Source organism: Ranitomeya imitator, chromosome 3 (assembly GCF_032444005.1).
Source record: "Ranitomeya imitator isolate aRanImi1 chromosome 3, aRanImi1.pri, whole genome shotgun sequence".
Taxonomy (NCBI): Eukaryota; Metazoa; Chordata; class Amphibia; order Anura; family Dendrobatidae; genus Ranitomeya; species Ranitomeya imitator.
Genome location: NC_091284.1, coordinates 10,509,620 through 10,535,530, shown reverse-complemented (window position 1 = coordinate 10,535,530; position 25,911 = coordinate 10,509,620). Strand labels below are relative to the sequence as shown.

At 50.6% G+C, this 25,911-nt stretch overlaps 1 protein-coding gene across 1 annotated transcript in view; it reads right to left on the bottom strand.

Annotated features, from left to right (window-relative positions):
• Window positions 1-932: 932 nt before the first annotated feature.
• NR1I2 (nuclear receptor subfamily 1 group I member 2) overlaps window positions 933-25,911 on the bottom strand; it is a 61,350-nt gene continuing 36,371 nt past the window's right edge. The window contains exons 3-9 of the mRNA XM_069760465.1: window positions 21,952-22,082; window positions 21,487-21,674; window positions 16,966-17,102; window positions 16,740-16,885; window positions 16,550-16,666; window positions 8,502-8,610; window positions 933-2,396 (exon numbers count right to left, since the gene is read on the bottom strand). Coding sequence (XP_069616566.1) covers window positions 2,252-2,396; window positions 8,502-8,610; window positions 16,550-16,666; window positions 16,740-16,885; window positions 16,966-17,102; window positions 21,487-21,674; window positions 21,952-22,082 — 973 coding nt within the window. The 3' untranslated portion in view covers window positions 933-2,251. The remainder of the gene's footprint in view (window positions 2,397-8,501; window positions 8,611-16,549; window positions 16,667-16,739; window positions 16,886-16,965; window positions 17,103-21,486; window positions 21,675-21,951; window positions 22,083-25,911) is intronic.

Below are 25,911 nucleotides of genomic sequence, written 5' to 3'. Positions count from 1 at the left end.
GTGCTAGTGAAACGAGGGGTGCAGACGCCGGGGTGAGGGCGCTCCTGTGCTAGTGAAACGAGGGATACAGACGCCAGGGTGAGGGCGCTCCTGCGCTAGTGAAACAAGGGGTGCAGACGCCGGGGTGAGGGCGCTCCTGTGCTAGTGAAACGAGGGATACAGACGCCGGGGTGAGGGCGCTCCTGTGCTAGTGAAACGAGGGGTGCAGACGCCGGGGTGAGGACGCTCCTGCGCTAGTGAAACGAGGGATACAGACGCCGGGGTGAGGGCGCTCCTGTGCTAGTGAAACAAGGGGTGCAGACGCCGGGGTGAGGGCGCTCCTGCGCTAGTGAAACAAGGGGTGCAGACGCCGGGGTGAGGGCGCTCCTGTGCTAGTGAAATGAGGGGTGCAGACGCCGGGTGAGGGCGCTTCTGGGCTAGTGAAACAAGGGGTGCAGACGCCGGGGTGAGGGCGCTCCTGTGCTAGTGAAACGAGGGGTGCAGACGCCGGGTGAGGGCGCTCCTGTGCTAGTGAAACGAGGGGTGCAGACGCCGGGTGAGGGCGCTTCTGGGCTAGTGAAACAAGGGGTGCAGACGCCGGGGTGAGGGCGCTCCTGTGCTAGTGAAACGAGGGGTGCAGACGCCGGGTGAGGGCGCTCCTGTGCTAGTGAAACAAGGGGTGCAGACATTGGGGTGAGGGCGCTCCTGTGCTAGTGAAACGAGGGGTGCAGACGCCGGGTGAGGGCGCTTCTGGGCTAGTGAAACAAGGGGTGCAGACATTGGGGTGAGGGTGCTCCTGTGCTAGTGAAACGAGGGGTGCAGACGCCGGGTGAGGGTGCTCCTGTGCTAGTGAAACGAGGGGTGCAGACGCCCGGGTGAGGGCGCTTCTGGGCTAGTGAAACAAGGGGTGCAGACATTGGGGTGAGGGTGCTCCTGTGCTAGTGAAACGAGGGGTGCAGACGCCGGGGTGAGGGTGCTCCTGTGCTAGTGAAACGAGGGGTGCAGACGCCGGGTGAGGGCGCTCCTGTGCTGGGAGCACTGGAATATCTCAGGTATCTCTGAACAAGTCACATTCAAAATCTATAGAAAATGGACGTCCTCTGCTCTAATAGTTTTTGGTAGTCCGGTCCTGAGGGATATTAGGCTGCATGATGCAGCAGTAACCTGTGATTTGATACTTAGGGGCCCTTCCTGTGGCTCCTGCTCTCCATATCTAAATCACAATACATTAATCTGTGGCCAGATACAGTAAAGAGCTGAATATTTGGCACTTGAGGAGCCTCTCGATTTGTGGTGTGCAGGACAGGGACTACTCTTGTGCATCTTGTTCCTTGGCCATATGACAAACTGGAATACTCTGGTCACGTCAAGAGCTGCGTTCATAATTCTGCTGTGACAAGAGTACCACACCTGACTGAACCGTGACCAAGGGGGCTGCAGTGGAAAATGAGCCCCTAGTGGGTAAAGTGGAGCCTTATGAATGCAGCACTGGATGTGCCTGGAGTGGAAAGCTCAGGAAGAAGTCCTTGGCCGAGGTTTACATGTTTGGTTCTTCACACCAATCAGGTACGAGACCGGGTTCAGATGACGCTCTTCTGCCAGTCGTCAGACACGTGACGTCCGCCATCTTGTGGGATCACAGAGAAACAAGTACAGAAAAGCCCAATGCTGCAGTGAGGAGTCTGGTGTACGGTCTCGGCAGCTGGAGTACGGTCCCGTTGACTGGAGTACGGTCCCGTTGGCTGGAGTTCATGTCCCGGTGGCTGATGTATGGTTCCGGTGGCTGGTGTACGGCCATGGCGGCTGGAGTTCATGTTCCAGCGGCTGGTGTATGGTCCTGGCTCTGCCCACATGCCGGCCCCCGGTGCTGGCGACATGTCAGCTCTGGGGGGTCGTAGGTAGGTGAATGGTTGTGATTTCAGCTTATTCCCTGATGAGGCGGAGACATCACAGCATCGCCACCAAGCGAGAGGTAATGGTTACGGCTGAAGGAGACTCGGCAGGTTTCTCGCCTCCATGATGGCGGCGTGTCCTGAGATTGTCGCTGCCGATTTCCTGTAGTGAAGGTGGAAACGCCGCAGTTTCCGAAAATTCACATCCGATAAACACGAACTGTTCATAACGTCCGTCTGTCGGGGGCCGCGGAGCCCACCAGGGACGTCTACACACAACGGAAGCGACAACGGGTCTCACCTCAGACGTCCATGGCGACAGCGACCAGACAGACGGACGCCATTAAAGTAGCATTAAAGGTAAAGTGTCCACGGCGAGCTCACTCGGGCATTCGGCTGAACAGCTCGTGCATTAGAGGGGTGTAGTCCGGCTGGAGGTCCCAGATGTGCAGCAGCTGCTTACTGTGCTCGTCGTTCATGGATCGCAGCTCCGTCAGACACTCCATCACCTTAGCGAAAATGAGCCTGAGACCAAAGATAGAAATCAGACAGCCGGTGTATATAATGGGGGCGACATCACCCACCCCGAGGGAACATATGACGCATCGGTACAGTCACCGGGTGCAGGTACTGTGTGACGCACCTGTATAGTTACTGGGGGGCAGATAACGAGTGACACACCTGTACAGTCACCGGGGGGGCAGGTAACGAGTGACACACCTGTACAGTCACCGGGGGGGCAGGTAACGAGTGATGCACCTATAGTCACCGGAGGGCAGGTAACGTGGGACACACCTGTACAGTCACCAGAGGGCAGGTAACAGGTGACACACCTGTATAGTTACTGGGGGGATGCGGGTAACATGTGACACACCTGTAAGTCACTGTGGGGGCAGGTAATGTGTGACACACCTGTATAGTAGACACTATTAACATTAAGTTCTCCCCAGATGTCGGTAACAGCCCACCCAATCCATATGGTAAAGAAATCACCAGAGATGTTCATAAATTATGTGTAATAACGAGAAATGTCGCAGGGAACAGTATTGAACACGTTACTGAAATGTAATTAATACTTGGTACAAAGCCCTTGTTGGTGATGAAGCTTCAGGACGCCTCCTGTATGGAGAAACTAGTCGCAGGCATTGCTTGGGTGAGATTTTGGCCCTATCTTCTTCACAAACACTCGTCTTCTGAAGCTTCCGTGTCTTCTATGACCTCTGAGCTTTAGTTCCTTTTATACATTTTCTACAGGATTCAGCTCCGGTGATCGGCTCGGCCATTGTAAACCAATGTAGCTTCCTAGGCTGTGTGTGTGTGTGTGTGTGTGTGTGTGTGTAATCATTGTCCTGCTGAAATGTCAAATGTCCACCCTCATTTCATCTTCATTACCCTGGTAGATGGCAGCAGATTTTTGTCTAGAACGTCTCGGTATGTTTGTCCATCCATCCTTCCTTCAATCATATGAACTTTGCCAGGGCCGTATGCTGAAAATCAGCCCCACACCATGTTTCCACCTCCACACTGCACGGCTGGTGCAGTGTTTTTGGGGTGATGTGCAGAGCATTTTTGCCTCTAAACATGGTGTTTTATGGCCTCCAAAGAGTTCAGTATTGGTTTCATCTCACCAGACTACATTCTCCCAGTATTTCACTGTCTATATGTTGTTGAGTAAACTCTAAATGCACGTAAACATGTTTTTTTTTTTAATCAGCAATGGAGCGTGCTGTCACGATAATGCATAAAATGTAATATGATTATTAGTTTTCCCTGATAGCACACCACTGTGGGCTCTGACCCCCCTTCTCTCTGTGTTTCTGCTGGCAGAGATGTGTGTATGTGGATCCCAAATCCCTCATGGCCCCCCCCACAAGAATTTTTATTGCGCTTGTAGATGTACAAATCTCCCTCCAGCTGAAACTGGTCTGATATCTCTCTTAAGACATGAGGTTCTTTGTTATTATTATTATTATTATTATACATTTTTATAGCGCCATTTATTCCATGGCGCTTTACATGTGAATACGGGGCAAATATAGACAAATACATTAAACAAGAGCAGATAACAAGGCACACGAGTACATAAGGAGGGAGGACCCTGCCCGCGAGGGCTCACAGTTTGTTCTAATATAGTAAGATATTGGGCCACCGATTTAGGCTAGGAAAATAATAAGTACAGTCATGGCCAAAAGTATTGACACCCCTGCAATTCTGTCAGATAAGACTCAGTTTCTTCCTGAAAATGATTGCAATCACAAATTCTTTGGTATTATTCTCTTCATTTAATTTGTCTTAAATGAAAAAAAACAAAAGAGAATGAAGCAAAAAAGCAAAACATTGATCATTTCACACAAAACTCCAAAAATGAGCCAGACAAAAGTATTAGCACCCTCAGCCTAATACTTGGTTGCACAACCTTTAGCCAAAATAACTGCGACCAACCGCTTCCGGTAACCATCAATGAGTTTCTTACAAAGCTCTGCTGGAATTTTAGACCATTCTTCTTTGGCAAACTGCTCCAGGTCCCTGATATTTGAAGGGTGCCTCCTCCAAACTGCCATTTTTAGATCTCTCCACAGGTGATCTATGGGATTCAGGTCTGGACTCATTGCTGCCACCTTAGAAGTCTCCAGTGCTTTCTCTCAAACCATTTTCTAGTGCTTTTTGAAGTGTGTTTTGGTCACTGTCCTGCTGGAAGACCCATGACCTCTGAGGGAGACCCAGCTTTCTCACACTGGGCCCTACATTATGCTGCAAAATTTGTTGGTAGTCTTCAGACTTCATAATGCCATGCACACGGTCAAGCAGTCCAGTGCCAGAGGCAGCAAAGCAACCCCAAAACATCAGGGAACCTCCGCCATGTTTGACTGTAGGGACCGTGTTCTTTTCTTTGAATGGCTCCTTTTTTCTCCTGTAAACTCTATGTTGATGCCTTTGCCCAAAAAGCTCTACTTTTGTCTCATCCGACCAGAGAACATTCTTCCAAAACGTTTCAGGCTTTTTCAGGCAAGTTTTGGCAAACTCCAGCCTGGCTTTTTTATGTCTCAGGGTAAGAAGTGGGGTCTTCCTGGGTCTCCTACCATACAGTCCCTTTTCATTCAGGCACCGACGGATAGTACGGGTTGACACTGCTGTACCCTCGGACTGCAGGGCAGCTTGAACTTGTTTGGATGTTAGTCGAGGTTCTTTATCCAACATCCGCACAATCTTGCGTTGAAATCTCTTGTCAATTTCTCTTTTCTGTCCACATCTAGGGAGGTTAGCCACAGTGCCATGGGCTTTACACTTCTTGATGACACTGCGCACGGTAGACACAGGAACATTCAGGTCTCTGGAGATGGACTTGTAGCCTTGAGATTGCTCATGCTTCCTCACAATTTGATTTCTCAAGTCCTCAGACAGTTCTTTGGTCTTCTTTCTTTCCTCCATGCTCAATGTGGTACACACAAGGACACAGGACAGAGGTTGAGTCAACTTTAATCCATGTCAACTGGCTGCAAGTGTGATTTAGTTATTGCCAACACCTGTTAGGTGCCACAGGTAAGTTACAGGTGCTGTTAATTACACTAATTACAGAAGCATCACATGATTTTTCGAACAGTGCTAATACTTTTGTCCTCCCCCTTTTTTATGTTTGTTGTGGAATTATATCCAATTTGGCTTTAGAACAATTCTTTTCGTGTTTTTTCATTTAAGACAAATTAAATGAAGATAATAATACCAAATAATTTGTGTTTGCGATCATTTTCAGGAAGAAACTGAGTATTATCTGACAGAATTGCAGGGGTGTCAATACTTTTGGCCATGACTGTACATATTGCTAACTTCCATCGGTAGATCTGTTAAACACTGTAAGCGCGAGCCGCTAAACACATCGAGTACAGAGTGCGGATTTCTCCAGAACTGTGTGGAACAACTAGGACAGATTTGGTACCAATAGAAAGCCAATTTTAATACAAGATGGATGAGGTGTGTGTTAGGATTCCAACACGTTCTCCAGCGAAGATAGGAGAATTGTAAGAATTGCTGATAAAAGTTGTAGTCTAAGGAAAGGGGAGGCTCCAGGGAAACCAACATTTTTAGTGATGTCACAGCCGACCAGGTATAAGTCTCTGCACTTCACTCAGCCTTCAGTTTTGCCTGAGGAGCTGTTCCTATCCAGACCTCCTGATGCACTGGGACATTTGGGGCTCCGCCTACTAGCATGGTTTTGCTTGCATTGATCTGAGCACATGTGAGTTTTATCTTTCTTTAATCCATGTTATTTTATAATTGCTTTGCACATACTATACTTTATCTCATATTGTAACATCTTTATATACCTTTTTATAAACACTGCCTGTTCTTTTTACGGAGTAAAATATTTAAATTACTAGTTTCGTTCTGCTCTAAAACGTACCCCAAGTCTTCTGAAGGGAATTACGCTACTGATTTGGGTTAGCTTCGGCCCTGTTAATCGAAGCTGGTGGCAGCATACCGTGTGCTGTGCTTTTGGGAATCGTTGTAGCGACGGCGGCGTTGATAATTATTGTTCCTGCCTGAGTGGGAGTAGTTATATCGCCTCGCTGCAGCATGCCCAATAGCCAGTACATACCGACTAATTACCCTAGGTGCAGTACCTAATCTGACCTGAGGGTAAGGGGGCGCCAGAGAGCTGCAAGTTTTCAAGCAAAATTGTAAAGCGGGATATACATAAATCCCTGCAGTTCGTGTTATATTGTAGAGCAGTGGGTTAATTAAAATAAGCCCCTGCGGTGAATTGAGAGGTCCATAGCCTTGTTTTTGTTTTCATCACATTGGAGCAGTGGAGGGATAACTAAGATAAGCCCCCCTGCACATGTGATAGCCGTGTACATTCTCCCAGTATTTAACTGTCTATATGTTGTTGAGTAAACTCTAAATGCACTTAAAGGGAACCTGTCACCTGAATTTGGCGGGACTGGTTTTCGGTCATATGGGCGGAGTTTTCGGGTGTTTGATTCACCCTTTACTTACCCGCTGGCTGCATGTTGGCCGCAATATTGGATTGAAGTTCATTCTATGCCCTCCGTAGTACACGCCTGCGCAAGGCAATTCTAAGTACAAATCTCCTGTGAATACTGGCACTTATGATGATAGTATTGTGTTTTTTGTGTTTTTATTACTGATCAGTATTGTAGTATTCAGTCACTATGTGGTGGTAATATGTGGTCTGGAAATGGTGTTGTGGTATTTGTCCCTTGTATGTGCTATTTGGTCACCAAGTGGTGGTAATATGTGGTCTTGACATGGTGTTGTGGTATTTGTCCCTTGTATGTGCTATTTGGTCACCAAGTGGTAATATGTGGTCTTGACATGGTGCGGTGGTATTTGTCCCTTGTATGTGATATTATTCGATCACTGTGGTTGTAATTTGTGGTCTGGTCAAGGTGCGGTGGTATTTGTTCCTTGTATGTGATATTATTGGTCACAATATACCTAAATTGTATTGCAGATTTTAACAAATATTTAATAGGTTACAGTAGAGTAGGGCCCGGCCATTTTTCTGGAATAATCTGGTTTGGGTATATCATGACCCCCGTCACATGACCGGGGGGCCCACAGTGTCTGAACAGCCCGGGGCCCTGGCTACACTTAATCCACCCCTGAGTGGCCTTGTAGCTGAATGGACGGTCATCTTCCTAAGCTTGTCGTTACTTCCTCTCTGAGCGTGCAACAGGTGGGGTAGTCGGCCCTGGAAGCTCCTAAGTCACAGCTGCTTTTATCCACGCGAGCCAGCAGAAGAGTGAGACTGCAATTTTGCACCATCTTGGGTATTTTGCTGGGACTGTTCTGTTTGTGATTTGCCTGTTTTGTGGTTCAATAAAGTATTACTGTTTTACCCTCACCCTGTGTTGTCTAGGTAGTATAACGCCCACAGTGAAAGGAAAGCAGGCGTTTGGTGGGATGATCCCTTGCCCATGTGGTTTTGGTTAGTGGACTAGAGCACCTGGCTGACCCCGTGTCTCCACACCAGGTTGTTGCCAGTTTATGGTGAAATCTTGCAGAGACCACCTGGTTGTGGTCGATTTATAGTGAAACCTTGCAGGGAGCACCTGGTTGCAGACGGTTTATGGTGAAATGAAGTTTCCACTTCCGGACTATCAGCCCAGCAGTGTTCACTGGAATCTTCAGTAGTTTAGAAATTCTTCTGTAACCAATGACATCAGGATGTTTTGCAACAATAAGGTTGTGAAGGTCTTGACACAGCTCACTGGGTTTCCCCATCATGAGATGTTTCCTGTGTGGTCTCTTGGTAATAAGACACCTTTTCACAGACCATCAGGTGAACCAGCTGATATTTTAGTGGCAGGATTGCTCCTAATTACTGATAGATCTCAGCCAGTGTCAGGGCTTTCCAGGGCTTCTTGCTCCTCTCTTTCTTCATGTGCTCAATACTTTACCCTGAGTCATTTCTTATTATTACACATACGGTAATTTATGGACATCTCTGGTGATTTGTTTCCTGTGTGGATTGGATGGGTTGTTATCGACATCTGGAGAGAATCTCATGTCAATAGCACCTTCAGAAATAGATTTATTTAGAAATCTGGGGACATGTCCAATACTTATGTCACCAGCTGTATATACACACCCATGTATACACCTCACCTGTTCTCTTGACATGGCGTCCGCTGACCCTCTATGTACGTCATGAGGGTCAGCGCCAGATATTCCTGGATATTATCGATTTTGTTGTGGTCGATGACACCTGGACGGTCTACAACACAAACAATTAACATCTGAGCCTGGGGGCTGAATCATGTGACCCCTGGAATTGTTAATTGTCACGTGACTCGGTGACCTCATTTAAAACTAGTACATTACATGAAGGTCTCCTGACAGATGACTACAGCAAGAGCAGAAAAACAAACTCATAGCGCCACCTCCAGGAGACCACAAGTGATTTGTTTCAGATGTAAATTATTTGTGCAAAAGTTTGTGCTCCAGGGCTGCTCTGCGGTCCGCCGCTCTGAGGGCTGCTCTGCGGGCCGCCGCTCTGAGGGCTGCTCTGCGGGCCGCCGCTCTGAGGGCTGCTCTGCGGGCCGCCGCTCTGATGGCTGCTCTGCGGTCCGCCGCTCTGAGGGCTGCTCTGCGGGCCGCCGCTCTGAGGGCTGCTCTGCGGTCCGCCGCTCTGAGGGCTGCTCTGCGGGCCGCTGCTCTGATGGCTGCTCTGCGGTCCGCCGCTCTGGAAGCTACTTTGAAAGCATCTCCGATGACTGTTCTGGAAGCTGCTCTGGAAGCTGTTCTGAGGGCTGCTCTGGGGGCTGCTCCGATGGTGGCTGCTCTGGAAGCTGATCTGATGGCTGCTCTGCGGTCCGCTGCTCTGGAAGCTGCTCTGAAAGCTGCTCCGTGGGGTGTTCTGGAAGCTGCTCTGGAAGCTGCTCCGGCGGCGGCTCTGGAAGCTGCTCCGATGGTTGCTCTGGAAGCTGCTCCGGGGGCGGCTCTGGAAGCTGCTCCGGGGGCGGCTCTGATGGCTGCTCTGGAAGCTGCTCCGGGGGCCGCTCTGGAAGCTGCTCCGGGGGCTGCTCTGGAAGCTGCTCCGGGGGCGGCTCTGGAAGCTGCTCCGGGGGCGGCTCTGATGGCTGTTCTGGAAGCTGCTCCGGGGGCGGCTCTGGAAGCTGCTCCGGGGGCGGCTCTGATGGCTGTTCTGGAAGCTGCTCCGGGGCGGCTCTGGAAGCTGCTCCGGGGGCGGCTCTGGAAGCTGCTCCGGGGGCGGCTCTGATGGCTGTTCTGGAAGCTGCTCCGGGGCGGCTCTGGAAGCTGCTCCGGGGGCGGCTCTGATGGCTGTTCTGGAAGCTGCTCCGGGGGCTGCTCTGGAAGCTGCTCCGGGGGCGGCTCTGGAAGCTGCTCCGGGGGCGGCTCTGGAAGCTGCTGCGGGGGCGGCTCTGGAAGCTGCTGCGGGGGCTGCTCTGATGGCTGTTCTGGAAGCTGCTCCGGGGGCTGCTCTGGAAGCTGCTCCGGGGGCTGCTCTGATGGCTGCTCCGGGGGCGGCTCTGGAAGCTGCTCCGATGGCTGCTCTGGAAGCTGCTCCGATGGCTGCTCTAGAAGCTGCTCCGATGGCTGCTCTGGCGGCAGCTCTGGAAGCTGCTCCAATGGCTGCTCTGGAAGCTGCTCTGTAAGCGGCCCTGGAAGCTGCTCTGAGGGCTGTTCTGGAAGCTGTTCTTGGAGCTGGTATTGGGGCTGCTCCGCAGTCAGCTCTGGGGGCAGATTTGGGGGTTGCTCTGGGGGCTTGTTATGTTTGCTAATGACAGGTGTTATGAAGGTAATCCAGAAACACAGTGTGCTTAGCGATCAGAGCGCACACAGTGATCTGACAAATACCCAAAAATACAAGAACGAGCTCTAAGACGTGGAAACTCTGTAGACTGCACACCTGATCCTATCCTAAACACAACTAAAAGCGGCTGTGGATTGCGCCTAACAACTACCTAGGCAACTCGGCCTAAGAAACTAGCTAGCCTGTAGATAGAAAAATAGGCCTGACTTGCCCCAGAGAAATTCCCCAAAGGAAAAGGCAGCCCCCCACATATAATGACTGTGAGTAAGATGAAAAGACAAAACATAGGGATGAAATAGATTCAGCAAAGTGGGGCCCGATATTCTAGGACAGAGCGAGGACAGTAAAGCGAACTTTGCAGTCTACAAAAAACCCTAAAGCAAAACCACGCAAAGGGGGCAAAAAAAAAACCCACCGTGCCGAACTAACGGCACGGCGGTACACCCTTTGCGTCTCAGAGCTTCCAGCAAAACAAAACACAAGCTGGACAGAAAAAAAGCAACAAAAAAGCAAAAAGCACTTAGCTATACAGAGCAGCAGGTCACAGGAACGATCAGGAGAAGCTCAGATCCAACACTGAAACATTGACAAGGAGCAAGGATAGCAGCATCAGGCGGAGTTAAGTAATGAAGCAGTTAACGAGCTCACCAGAACACCTGAGGGAGGAAGCTCAGAAGCTGCAGTACCACTTGTGACCACAGGAGTGAATTCAGCCACAGAATTCACAACAGTACCCCCCCCTTGAGGAGGGGTCACCGAACCCTCACCAGAGCCCCCAGGCCGACCAGGATGAGCCGCATGAAAGGCACGAACAAAATCGGAAGCATGAACATCAGAGGCAAAAACCCAGGAATTATCTTCCTGAGCATAACCCTTCCATTTAACCAGATACTGGAGTTTCCGTCTAGAAACACGACAATCCAAAATCTTCTCCACAATATACTCCAATTCCCCCTCCACCAAAACCGGGGCAGGAGGCTCAACAGATGGAACCATAGGTGCCACGTATCTCCGCAACAACGACCTATGGAATACATTATGTATGGAAAAGGAGTCTGGGAGGGTCAAACGAAAAGACACAGGATTGAGAACCTCAGAAATCCTATACGGACCAATAAAACGAGGTTTAAATTTAGGAGAGGAAACCTTCATAGGAATATGACGAGAAGATAACCAAACCAGATCCCCAACACGAAGTCGGGGACAGACACGGCGTCTGCGATTAGCGAAAAGTTGAGCTTTCTCCTGGGACAAGATCAAATTGTCCACTACCTGAGTCCAGATCTGCTGCAACCTGTCCACCACAGAATCCACACCAGGACAGTCCGAAGACTCAACCTGTCCTGAAGAGAAACGAGGATGGAACCCAGAATTGCAGAAAAATGGAGAGACCAAGGTAGCCGAGCTGGCCCGATTATTAAGGGCGAACTCAGCCAACGGCAAAAAGGACACCCAATCATCCTGGTCTGCAGAAACAAAACATCTCAGATATGTTTCCAAGGTCTGATTGGTTCGTTCGGTCTGGCCATTAGTCTGAGGATGGAAAGCCGAGGAAAAGGATAGGTCAATGCCCATCCTACCACAAAAGGCTCGCCAAAACCTTGAAACAAACTGGGAACCTCTGTCAGAAACAATATTCTCAGGAATGCCATGCAACCGAACCACATGCTGAAAGAACAAAGGTACCAAATCAGAGGAGGAAGGCAATTTAGCCAAGGGCACCAGATGGACCATTTTAGAAAAGCGATCACAGACCACCCAAATGACTGACATCTTTTGAGAAACGGGAAGGTCAGAAATGAAATCCATCGAAATATGTGTCCAAGGCCTCTTTGGGACCGGCAAGGGCAAAAGCAACCCACTGGCACGAGAACAGCAGGGCTTAGCCCTAGCACAAATCCCACAGGACTGCACAAAAGTACGTACATCCCGTGACAGAGATGGCCACCAGAAGGATCTAGCCACTAACTCTCTGGTACCAAAGATTCCAGGATGACCAGCCAACACCGAACAATGAAGTTCAGAGATAAGTTTATTAGTCCACCTATCAGGGACGAACAGTTTCTCTGCTGGACAACGATCAGGTTTATTCGCCTGAAATTTTTGCAGCACCCGCCGCAAATCAGGGGAGATGGCAGACACAATGACTCCTTCCTTGAGGATACCCGCTGGCTCAGATAAACCCGGAGAGTCGGGCACAAAACTCCTAGACAGAGCATCCGCCTTCACATTTTTAGAGCCCGGAAGGTACGAAATCACAAAGTCGAAGCGGGCAAAAAATAACGACCAAAAAATAACGACCAACGGGCCTGTCTAGGATTCAAGCGCTTGGCAGACTCGAGATAAGTCAAGTTCTTATGATCAGTCAATACCACCACGCGATGCTTAGCTCCTTCAAGCCAATGACGCCACTCCTCGAATGCCCACTTCATGGCCAGCAACTCTCGATTGCCCACATCATAATTACGCTCAGCGGGCGAAAACTTCCTGGAAAAGAAAGCACATGGTTTCATCACTGAGCAATCAGAACCTCTCTGTGACAAAACCGCCCCTGCTCCAATCTCAGAAGCATCAACCTCGACCTGGGACGGAAGAGAAACATCTGGCTGACAACACAGGGGCAGAACAAAAACGACGCTTCAACTCCTGAAAAGCTTCCACAGCAGCAGAAGACCAATTAACCAAATCAGCACCCTTCTTGGTCAAATCGGTCAATGGTTTGGCAATGCTAGAAAAATTACAGATGAAGCGACGATAAAAATTAGCAAAGCCCAGGAACTTTTGCAGACTTTTCAGAGATGTCGGCTGAATCCAATCCTGGATGGCTTGGACCTTAACTGGATCCATCTCGATAGTAGAAGGGGTAAAGATGAACCCCAAAAATGAAACTTTCTGCACACCGAAGAGACACTTTGATCCCTTCACAAACAAAGAGTTAGCACGCAGGACCTGAAAAACCATTCTGACCTGCTTCACATGAGACTCCCAATCATCTGAGAAGATCAAAATGTCATCCAAGTAAACAATCAGGAATTTATCCAGATACTCACGGAAGATGTCATGCATAAAAGACTGAAACACAGATGGAGCATTGGCAAGTCCGAACGGCATCACTAGATACTCAAAATGACCCTCGGGCGTATTAAATGCCGTTTTCCATTCATCTCCTTGCCTGATTCTCACCAGATTATACGCACCACGAAGATCTATCTTAGTGAACCAACTAGCCCCCTTAATCCGAGCAAACAAGTCAGATAACAATGGCAAGGGATACTGAAATTTAACAGTGATCTTATTAAGAAGGCGGTAATCAATACACGGTCTCAGCGAACCATCCTTCTTGGCTACAAAGAAGAACCCTGCTCCCAGTGGTGATGACGATGGGCGAATATGTCCCTTCTCCAGGGATTCCTTCACATAACTGCGCATAGCGGCGTGTTCGGGCACGGATAAATTAAATAATCGACCTTTAGGGAATTTACTACCAGGAATCAAATTGATAGCACAATCACAATCCCTATGCGGAGGTAGAGCATCGGACTTGGGCTCTTCAAATACATCCTGATAATCAGACAAGAACTCTGGGACCTCAGAAGGGGTGGATGACGAAATCGACAAAAATGGAACATCACCATGTACCCCCTGACAACCCCAGCTGGACACCGACATGGATTTCCAATCCAATACTGGATTATGGGTTTGTAGCCATGGCAACCCCAACACGACCACATCATGCAGATTATGCAACACCAGAAAGCGAATAACTTCCTGATGTGCAGGAGCCATGCACATGGTCAGCTGGGCCCAGTACTGAGGTTTATTCTTGGCCAAAGGTGTAGCATCAATTCCTCTCAATGGAATAGGACACCGCAAAGGCTCCAAGAAAAACCCACAACGTTTAGCATAATCCAAATCCATCAGATTCAGGGCAGCGCCCGAATCCACAAACGCCATGACAGAAAACGACGACAAAGAGCATATCAAGGTAATGGACAGAAGGAATTTGGACTGTACAGTACCAATGACGGCAGACCTAGCGGAGCGCTTAGTGCACTTAGGACAATCAGAAATAGCATGAGTGGAATCACCACAGTAGAAACACAGACCATTCAGACGTCTGTATTCCTGCCGTTCAACTCTAGTCCTAGTCCTATCGCACTGCATAGGCTCAGGTTTAACCTCAGGCAGTACCGCCAAATGGTGCACAGATTTACGCTCGCGCAAGCGTCGACCGATCTGAATGGCCAAAGACAAAGACCCATTCAAACCAGCAGGCATAGGAAATCCCACCATGACATCCTTAAGAGCCTCAGAGAGACCCTTTCTGAACAAAGCTGCCAGCGCAGATTCATTCCACTGAGTGAGTACTGACCATTTCCTAAATTTCTGACAATATACTTCTATATCATCCTGACCCTGGCACAAAGCCAGCAAATTTTTCTCAGCCTGATCCACTGAATTAGGCTCATCGTACAGCAATCCGAGCGCCAGGAAAAACGCATCGACACTACTCAATGCAGGGTCTCCTGGTGCAAGAGAAAATGCCCAGTCTTGAGGCTCGCCGCGCAAAAAAGAAATAATAATCAAAACCTGTTGAACAGGATTACCAGAAGAACGAGGTTTCAAGGCCAGAAATAGCTTACAATTATTTTTGAAACTTAGAAACTTAGTTCTATCTCCAAAAAACAAATCAGGAATAGGAATTCTTGGTTCTAACATAGATTTCTGATCAATAGTATCTTGAATCTTTTGTACATTTATAACGAGATTATCCATTGAAGAGCACAGACCCTGAATATCCATGTCCACACCTGTGTCCAGAATCACCCAAATGTCTAGGGGAAAAAAAAAAAAAAGTGAACACAGAGCAGAAAAAAAAAAAAATGATGTCAGAACTTTTTCTTTCCCTCTATTGAGAATCATTAGTTAGGCTCCTTGTACTGTTATGTTTGCTAATGACAGGTGTTATGAAGGCAATCCAGAAACACAGTGTGCTTAGCGATCAGAGCGCACACAGTGATCTGACAAATACCCAAAAATACAAGAACGAGCTCTGAGACGTGGAAACTCTGTAGACTGCACACCTGATCCTATCCTAAACACAACTAAAAGCGGCTGTGGATTGCGCCTAACAACTACCTAGGCAACTCGGCACAGCCTAAGAAACTAGCTAGCCTGAAGATAGAAAAATAGGCCTGACTTGCCCCAGAGAAATTCCCCAAAGGAAAAGGCAGCCCCCCACATATAATGACTGTGAGTAAGATGAAAAGACAAAACGTAGGGATGAAATAGATTCAGCAAAGTGGGGCCCGATATTCTAGGACAGAGCGAGGACAGTAAAGCGAACTTTGCAGTCTACAAAAAACCCTAAAGCAAAACCACGCAAAGGGGGCAAAAAAAAAAAACCACCGTGCCGAACTAACGGCACGGCGGTACACCCTTTGCGTCTCAGAGCTTCCAGCAAAACAAAACACAAGCTGGACAGAAAAAAAGCAACAAAAAAGCAAAAAGCACTTAGCTATACAGAGCAGCAGGTCACAGGAACGATCAGGAGAAGCTCAGATCCAACACTGAAACATTGACAAGGAGCAAGGATAGCAGCATCAGGCGGAGTTAAGTAACAAAGCAGCTAACGAGCTCACCAGAACACCTGAGGGAGGAAGCTCAGAAGCTGCAGTAGCACTTGTGACCACAGGAGTGAATTCAGCCACAGAATTCACAACAGGGGCTGCTCTGGAAGCGGCTCTGGCGGCGGCTCTGGAAGCTGCTCCGATGGCTGTTCTGGAAGCTGCTCTGGCAGCGGCTCTGGAAGCTGTTCTTGGAGCTGGTATGGGGGCTGCTCTGCAGTCTGCTCTGGGGGCAGATTTGGGGGTTGCTCTAGTGGGCTGCTCTGGGATCTAATTAATCTAAATGGTCTGGTTATTAATGTCAGGGTCTGTTTTCCTTTCTGGTCTGGGGTCCAAAAAATGTAAGGAGTCTGTTTTGGTGTCTCTGAAATATAAAGGATCTGGTCTTGGCATATAAGGATATTATGACTTTTCAGGGTGTGGGTCTGAAATAATTTTGCTGGGTCCATATTAGTTTTTAGTCTTTTTTTTCTGAATTGTTTCCCTGGGTCCCCAAAGCTCAGGTTAGAAGCCCCACTTCATGCCCTCACATTGCAGATGGACACTGCAGGTGGGTGACGTGACCTATGGACCATGTACGATTATAATAGGGAATTGGAGCCCCAGGACTGACCCTGCCCTAGTTCTGCCCCCAATGACACGGACCGCACCCACAGCACCACCCATGAGTAGTGCAGGTATTCCCCTGCAGACCTGGAGCTACAGGTGGAGACCCCTTCAGTGGAAGCCCTACAGATGGAGGGTTACTGTACCTGCGGAGAACAAGGAGATGGCCTGCATCAGCGCGTACTCCTCGATCTGCAGGCCCAGCCTCTTCAGCATGCAGTGAAAGCGGATCAGCGGCTCCAAGAAGAACTGACGGAAGCCGGCTGCGGGCGATATACAATCAGTGATAATCGGCGAGTACACTGCCACGTCTGACCGCAGGCGTCGTGCACTCACCCATCGCCAGGTCCTCGCTGTTATAGCTGAACTGACCACACGACCAGGTCTGCGAGTGGTCGTCAAACACCGTGTTGAATCGGATGGCGCAGATCTCCAGGGCACAGCCTTTCAGCAGAGCGATCTGGTCCTCAATGCCCAAATCCCTGATAAAGCGGACAAGGAGGAGGAGTCACATGAGTGTCTGATGGCCGCGGGGCCATATAGGAGAAGGGATCGGCTGTACCTGAAATCCGGGATATTTTTTGCAAAATTGATAACTCCCTTTATCATGTAGGTAACGAGGTCAGAAATGTGAGGCAACATCAAGAAGATGGTGGATTCCTGCCGCTGGTTCAGGGGGTCGGGCTGCCGACGGATGGGCTACGAAAGACACAAAGTACATGAGGGGGCATCCCAAAATTACCAGACTGGATCACATGATGACTCACCCACCCCCGATAAGCAAGGATATCAGTTGTAATCTCAGTACGCCCCCGGTATACAGCACCCTGCAGGGCACAGCACCCCCAGTATGCACTCCTCCCCCAGTATACAGCACCATGCAGGATACAGCACTCCTCCCCAGTATATGGCAACACCCCTAGTACACTCCTCCAGGGTGCAGTACTCCCCTCAGCATACTCCCCCCCCCCCCCAGGGTACAGTACTCCCCTCAGTATACTCCCCCCAGGGTACAATACTCCCCCCATTATACAGTAATTCCCCAGTGTACAGTACTCGCCTCAGTATAATCTCCCCCAGTGTACAGCACCCACCCCCTCTGTACAGCACCCCCCTTCTCCGGTGTACAGCACCCCCCTCCCCAGTATACAGCACTCCCCTCCCCAGTGTACAGCACTCCCCTCCCCAGTATACAGCACCCCCCTCCCCAGTGTACAGCACCCCCCTCCCCAGTGTACAGCACCCCCCTAGTATATAGCACCCCCCTCCCCAGTATTCAGCACCCCCCTCCCCAGTATACAGCACCCCCCTCCCCAGTGTACAGCACCCCCCTCCCCAGTATACAGCACCCCCCTCCCCAGTATACAGCACCCCCCTCCCCAGTATACAGCACCCCCCTCCCCAGTATACAGCACCCCCCTCCCCAGTATACAGCACCCCTCTCCCCAGTATACAGCACCCCTCTCCCCAGTATACAGCACCCCCCTCCCCAGTATACAGCACCCCCCTCCCCAGTATACAGCACCCCCATCCCCTCGGTGCAGCACTTCTCCAGTATCCAGTGGGTTTATTAGTGACATTTACAACCTTTCTTCTGTTTGTAATAAACCAACAAGACAAGAACAATGTAAGAAATTAAAAAATAGCCGACAGCACATCAGATATGTGAATACAAGTCCTAGTTCCACTGGACCCCATGGGAAAAGTACACACCAAAAAGCAGTGAAGGACCGCACCCGATCCGGGGGAAATATCAACAATTCTTTATTTTGCCAGATGCAACATTTCAGCCATACAACCATGATAAAGTCCTTGTATGGTTGAAACGTTGCATCTGGCAAAATAAAGAATTTTTGATATTTTTTGATCCTTCACTGCTTTCTTGGTAAGAACAATGTAAGAGTCTGTGCACACGTTGCAGTTTTGCTTCTTAGTCCCAGTAAAGCGAGTGAGATTCCTGACACCTCGTGCACACGCTGCTGATTATTTCCTTGCAGATTTGCAGCAGATATAAATCTACATCTCATCAGTTCTTTCAGAGTTTTTGCTGCAGATTTCACCTGTAATAATGAGCAACAGAAATGCAAGTAAAAAAACGCAGCAAAAATGCTACAAAAATGCACCTACTTTACGCAGCGTTTTTCTCGCTATTAATGACCAACATAAGAACACAACACATCAATGTCACGAGGACAGAGCGGAAACGCCTCATTAACGATGGAATAAATCTGGAAGGACTACTCCCGTAATACACGAGCGCCGCTCTGGACTTATTCCTGGAAGATCCCTGGCCCAGATTACAGCTCCGAATATAATAATCCCAGGCGCCAGTACCGGCATCAGGTAGTAGCAAATCCTGGGACTGACGAGGGCGACAGTGACTGCGGCACAGACACACGGACAGCTCAGGAGCGTCGTCCAAATATCCAGGAGAAGAGATCTCTGCTCCAAGGAGAAGGGTAAAAAGATCCAGAAGCAGAGGTGACATAGCAAGAGACCTGGACAAGGCCGGGAAAGGAGGCCAGGAAAGGAGGTTGGGAGAGAAGGCCAGGAAAGGTGGCCGGGAGTGGAGGTCGGGAGAGAAGGCCAGGGAAGGCAGCCGGGAGAGGAGGCCAGGAAAGGAGGCCAGGGAAGGAAGCCGGGAGGGGAGGCTGGGAGAGAAGGCCAGGAAAGGCAACCGGGAGGGAAGGCCAGGAAAGGCGGCCGGGAGGGGAGGCCAGGAAAGGCGGCCGGGAGGGGAGGCCAGGAGAGAAGGCCAGGGAAGGCAGCCGGGAGAGGAGGCCAGGAAAGGAGGCCAGGGAAGGAAGCCGGGAGGGGAGACCAGGGAAGGAAGCCGGGAGGGGAGGCTGGGAGAGAAGGCCAGGAAAGGCGGCCGGGAGGGGAGGCCAGGAAAGGCGGCCGGGAGGGGAGGCCTGGAGAGGAGGCCGGGAGAGGAGGTCAGGAGAGAAGGACAGGAAAGGCGGCTGGGAGAGGAGGTCAGGAGGAGAGGTTGGGAGAGAAGGCCAGGAGGGGAGGTTGGGAGAGAAAGCCAGGAAAGGCGGTCGTGAGAGAAGGCCAGGAAAAGCAGCCGGGAGGGGAGGCCAGGAGAGGAGGCCAGGAAAGGAGGCCGGGAGAGAAGGCCAGGGAAGGCAGTCGGGAGGGGAGGCCGGGAGAGGAGGCCAGGAAAGGAGGTCGGGAGAGGAGGCCAGGAAAGGAGGTCAGGAGAGGAGGCTGGGAGAGGAGGCCAGGAAAGGCGGCCGGGAGAAGAGGCCAGGAAAGGAGGTCAGGAGAGAAGGCCAGGGAAGGCACCCGGGAGGGGAGTCCAGGAGAGGAGGTTGGGAGAGAAGGCCAGGGAAGGCAGCCGGGAGGGGAGGCCAGGAGAGGAGGCCGGAAGAGAAGGCCAGGAAAGGAGGCCAGGAGAGGAGGTCGGGAGAGAAGGCCAGGAAAGGCAGCCGGGAGGGGAGGCCAGGAAAGGCAGCCGGGAGGGGAGGCCGGGAGAGGAGGCCAGGAGAGGAGGTCGGGAGAAAAGGCCAGGAAAGGCAGCAGGGAGGGGAGGCCAGGAAAGGCGGCCGGGAGAGGAGGCCAGGAACAGAGGTCGGGAGAGGAGGCCAGGGAAGGCAGCCGGGAGGGGAGGCCAGGAGAGGAGGTAGGGAGAGAAGGCCAGGGAAGGCAGCCGGGAGTGGAGGCCAGGAGAGAAGGTGAGGAAAGACGGCCGGGAGGGGAGGCCAGGAGAGGAGGCCAGAAAAGGCAGCCAGGAAAGGAGGCCAGGAAAGGAGGTCGGGAGAGAAGGCAGCCGGGAGGGGAGGCCAGGAGAGGAGGCTGCTTCTCAAAACCCTCCAGTGACTGCAGAAGATCTGGTGGCAGCCGGCACTGAGCGATCAGTGTGCACAGCAAGGAGTATACTGAACGCTGGAGGTCTCCATGTCCAATCTCCTAGATGTCCCCTCTACTGACCCAAAACACCAGCCACATCTCCTCCAGTGTGCTCAAACCACAGAAATATATGTTCTGTGGAAAATACAAGACCTAAGAATCAACGGAATCTTGAGGTGGAAGAAAGATGCATGTGCTGGAAAGAATGCCCTGATACAGTGGAACACTGCGGGGGCTCAGTGATGTCTACGGTGAAGAACGGCAGCAGCTCAGTGATGTCTACGGTGAAGCACGGCAGCGGCTCGGTGATGTCTACGGTGAAGCACGGCAGCGGCTCGGTGATGTCTACGGTGAAGCACGGCAGCGGCTGCGTGATGTCTACGGTGAAGCACGGCAGCGGCTCAGTGAGGTCAACAGTGAAGCACGGCAGCGGCTCAGTGAGGTCTATGGTGAAGCATGGCGGGGGATCGATGATGTCTACTGTGAAACACAGCGGGGGATCGATGATGTCTACTGTGAAACACAGCGGGGGATCGATGATGTCTACAGTGAAGCATGGTGGGGGATCGGTGATGTCTACAGTGAAGCACAGCGGGGGCACGGTGATGTCTACAGTGAAGCACGGTGGGGGATCGGTGATGTCTACAGTGAAGCACGGCGGGGGCTCAGTGATGTCTACCGTGAAGCATGGTGGGGGATCAATGTCTACAGTGAAGCACAGTGGGGGATCTACGATGTCTACAATGAAGCACTGCGGGGGCTCGGTGATGTCTACCATGAAGCATGGTGGGGGATCGATGATGTCTGCAGTGAAGCACAGCGGGGGCTCCGTGATGTCTGCAGTGAAGCACCGTGGGGGATCTACGATGTCTACAGTGAAGCACGGTGTGGGATCTGTAATGTCAACAGTGGAGAACAGGGGGGCTCGGTCATGTCCACTGTGAAGCCTGGCGGGGGATCAAAATCATTGGTAGGATGTGAAGAAGGCGGCCGCAGAAAACCCAATAATATTATTGGCCTAATGGCCATTGCCCATGAGGACTGGGCTGAGATTCTTCAGGATCACTGGCAGAAGCCGGTGTCTGGGTGCTAACAGCCAGAAGGGGCTCTTTGAGGCACAAGTGACGCTGGTCATGAAGGGGGACACTTCTGATACTTCAGGAGTCAGTGTGACATTTTGTGGTGAATGTAGATGGCCTCTTGCTTGTTGGCGCCCTTCCACTGCTCGTACCCTGTAGTTCCTGAAGTAGATGAAGCTGCTGTCGAACGTCTTCTTCTGGGCTTCCGAGAGCTGCGCCACCAGACGCTTCTGCTCCTCCGTCATACGGGACGTGGGGGAACAGCTTGGGATTTGGGACAATTTCTGCTTCTGCTTGATAAGGGAGCGTCGCAGCTCCACAGCCTCATCTGACATGATCACTGCAGATGACAGAGAGGGGAAGGTGAAAACATGGCAGAAGGCGGTCGAGTGCGTGCAGAGGTCATCATGCCCACAAGCATGTGCTGTGGCTACTGCGCCTGACACGTCCTCCACCGGACATACTTCTGGTGTGACGGCCGAGGCCTCCCCCGGAAAACTAATCATCTATACCTACAGGTGCGGCCATGTTACTTGTGTTACCATGGTAACCAGGAGGGCACACTGATACACGCACACGTGAAGCGGCACACGCAGGACCAGGCGCACGGGACTCACGCTCCTTCTTCATCCCGATGTCCAGGCATTTCTTCAGGCGGCAGGCCTGGCAGTGGCGGCGGTTATACTTGTTGATGACACAGGCGTTCTGGAAGGGACAGCTGAGCCGCAGGCTGCGCTTCATGGCGCGTCTACAGGGAGAGAGAAGACAGGAAGTGCTGAGAGGGAGGTAAGAAACGGGAATCACCGTAACACATGGGGAGACAAGGGGACAGCAATCACCATAACACATGGGGAGACGAGGGGACAGCAATCACCGTAACACATGGGGAGACGAGGGGACAGCAATCACCGTAACACATGGGGAGACGAGGGGACAGCAATCACCGTAACACATGGGGAGACGAGGGGACAGCAATCACCGTAACACATGGGGAGACGAGGGGACAGCAATCACCGTAACACATGGGGAGACGAGGGGACAGGAATCACCGTAACACATGGGGAGACGAGGGGACAGTAATCACTATCACATGGAGAGACGAGGGGACAGCAATCACCGTAACACATGGGGAGACGAGGGGACAGCAATCACCGTTAACACATGGGGAGACGAGGGGACAGCAATCTCCGTAACACACGGGGAGACGAGGGGACACCTGGATGTTCAGGTCTGGCCGAACAGTTACATAAAGTTTGGGTTCAGGTACCAGAACAGAACCCGGATCCCATTCACTTGAAGGGGGGCCAAACATTCTGTGTTTGACACGCTGTCATGTGCATGACAGGGTGGCAAACACCGCTTCTGATCGGCGGTGAAGTCATCCCTGCTGCTCAGAGAGCCGCAGTTCACACACTGTCAAAAGACAGCAGGAGAGCTCAGCTGTGACCGGAGGTATAAAGTTCACCTCCGGTCACTGGTGTCAGCTGATGGGACTACTGCTCCCATCAGCCGACACCTGCTGCTGCTAATAACAGTGAGAGCAGGAGCGGTGGATGCGAGTATTCATTAGCAGCTCCTGTGCTGTAAATAAATAATTTAAAAAAAACCCTACCGTTATCGGTGATAGATGTCCCATTTGGGAGGATTGCCATGGATCTAGTGGGTCCTCTAGTTAAATCTGCATGAGGGCACCAATACATCTTAGTGGTCATGGACTATGAAATCCGGTACCCTGAATCAGTACCACTAAAACTCCTTGGGCAACAGTATCGCCCGGTCGGGTCTATCGAAGGAGATTTTGACAGACCAGGAAACCCCTTTCAAGAGCAAGGTTATGAGGGATTTGTGTAAGGTCCTTCAGATTGCCCAGCTACAAACCTCAGTTTACCAGCCGCAGACAGACAGCCTAGTAGAGCGCTTCAATAAGACCTTGAAGGCAATGCTCAAGAAGGTCGTTGAGAAGGACGGTTGAGATTGGGACTACTTGATTCCATTTCTGATCTTCTCATTCAGAGAAGTTCCACAAGCCTCTACTGGCTTCTCGCCAATGAGGCTCCTGTATGGTCGAAATCTGTGAGGGCTCCTACACATCGCCAAGGAAACCTGGGAAGCCGAAATCATGACACACTGGAGCGTCACAGATCATGTCGCCCAGTTCGAGGAAAGGATGGTGAAAGTAATGCCCATTGTGAAGGAGCATCTTCTCCAGGCACAGGAGGCACATGCAAGGGTGTATAACTGTTCAGCGAGGCGGATGCAGTTCCGACCCTGGACCGCATGTTAGTGCTTATCCCCATGGTGGAGAGCAAGTTCTTAGCCAAGTAGCAAGCCCCATACAAGGTGGTGGAAAAACTGAGCGAGGTGAATTACAAGGTACACCGGCCGGGATCGAAGAAAGCCGCACCATATGAACTTGCTCAAGCCATGGTGAGATCGGAGTCGCTGGAAACTCTTTTCTTGGGAGCCAATCCCAAAGCCACAGTGGACCATGTCACCGTTGCAGAGACTCTACCGCTGACCCAGAGACAACAGCGTCAGGAGCTGTTGCAGCGGAACTGTGACCTGTTCTTGGAGTTGCCAGGGCATATGCAGGTGGTCAAGAATGACCGAGAAAAACAGAGACGAATGACAGAGCCACTTGTAAGGGTGAACCTCAGGCCCTATAGAATTCCCGAAGCACATCGGGATGTAATAGCAAATGAGGTGAAGAGGATGTTAGACCTCTGTGTTATTAAGGAGATGAAAAGTGGATGGTCCAGTCCCATCATCCTTGTGCCGAAGTCCGAGGGTGAGTGGCGGTTTTGCAATGATTACCGCAGGCTGAATGAGGTCTCTAAATGTAATGCATATCCGATGCCCCATGTGGATAAACTCATTGAGACACTGGGAACCATGAGGTACATTACAATGATTGAACTGACGAAGGGCTATTGGCAGATCCCCATGTCCCAGAGTGCTAAGGAAAAGACGGTCTCTAGATGCCTGATGGGCGTTTCCAATACACCAGAATGCCCTTCGGACTGCAGGGGACTCCAGCAACCTACCAGAGGGCGATGGATTGGGTTCTGGCTCCGCATAAGAAGCATGCCACCACCTACCTAGATGACATTGTGGTCTTTAGCCCTGACTGGGGAAGTCCTCTACCAAAGGTACAGGCAGTCCTGGATGTGTTGAGGAATGAGGGGTTCACCGTAAACAAACAAAAAAATGTGCAATAGGGAAGGAAGAGGCCAATACTTAGGCTGTCTTCGGGAGAAATTAAGCCTCAGATAAACAAAGTTGAGGGGATCCAGAAGTGGTCACAACTGCTTTCCAAGAAGCAAGTGAAGGCGTTTCTTGGAATTTTCTGGTACTACCATCGGTTTATCCCAAGTTTCGCCAAAATTGCCGCAACATTGACTCACCTTCTTCAAGGCACAAGATAGTCAACAACTAAATGGTCTGCTGAGACTGAGATGGTTTTCCAGGAGGTGAAGCAGGCTCTGTATAAACAGACGGTTCTTGTCGCACCAGATTTCAGCAAGGAGGTCGTGGTCCTGACAGATGCATCAGAAGTCCGTTTGGGAGCTGTGCTCTCAGGAAGGGAATGGGGAGGAACATCCCATCCTGTATTTGAGCTGGAAGCTCTCTTCATGCGAGAGAAATTATGCCATCGTTGAGAAGGAGTGCTTGGCCATAAAATGGTCCGTAGATACCCTGGGATATTACCTGCTAGGCCGCAAGTTTAAGCTGGTGTCACGATAATATGAATATTCCATGTTTTGAGTACATACCAAAAAGGTCCATGGCATATCAGACCCATGCCCGTGGGTGATGACAGCCCCCCATTGCCTGAGGAAAAAACAGCTTTTCTCCTTCTGCCTCTGCCTGCGTGTGTAATCCTAAACCCCTCATTTCCCCCCTCCCACCGGAATTTTTATGGCTTGGTGCTGCAAAAACCAGACTGTGTAAAACTCCTCATTCCCCCCTCCCCCTTCCCCTATACTGGCCAAAACTGGTACAGCAAGTGTGGGATTCTATTGTTCTTTTAAGGTTATGTATATTGCCACCGATCTGGGCTAGAGATATAAGGATTATATATTCCGGATGTCCATCGATAGATCTATAGCTCACGGAAATCGCTAGGAGCTAAACCCAACGAGTGCAAGGAGCAGGTTTCTCCATAAGTGGGTCATATAACTACGCCGTGTTTACACTTAAAAGAACCCCCCTGATGTGGTGCACATCCTGATCATGGTGTCGTTCGTATAGGAGGTTCATACAACGAGCTATGTATAAAAATGGTCGGTCACAGCTCTAAGAAAGGGGAGGATTCAGCCCTGAGTGAGGTCACCACAGGGTGAGTGCCTTGGTCTCAGGATGGGAAATAAGTGAGATAAGCAGCAGTCTTCCAGTGTCTTTTGTCCAGGGCTAGCTGAGTGACAGGGGTGATGCATCTGGATATATGCTAGCCCATCCAGGACAGCACACGGCCAGCCATGAGATAAAATGACATAAGGCAATGCAAGTTTATCTGTAATTGTACTGTACATATGATACTTTTCTTTATAATATATTTTTATACTTCTGTAAACACT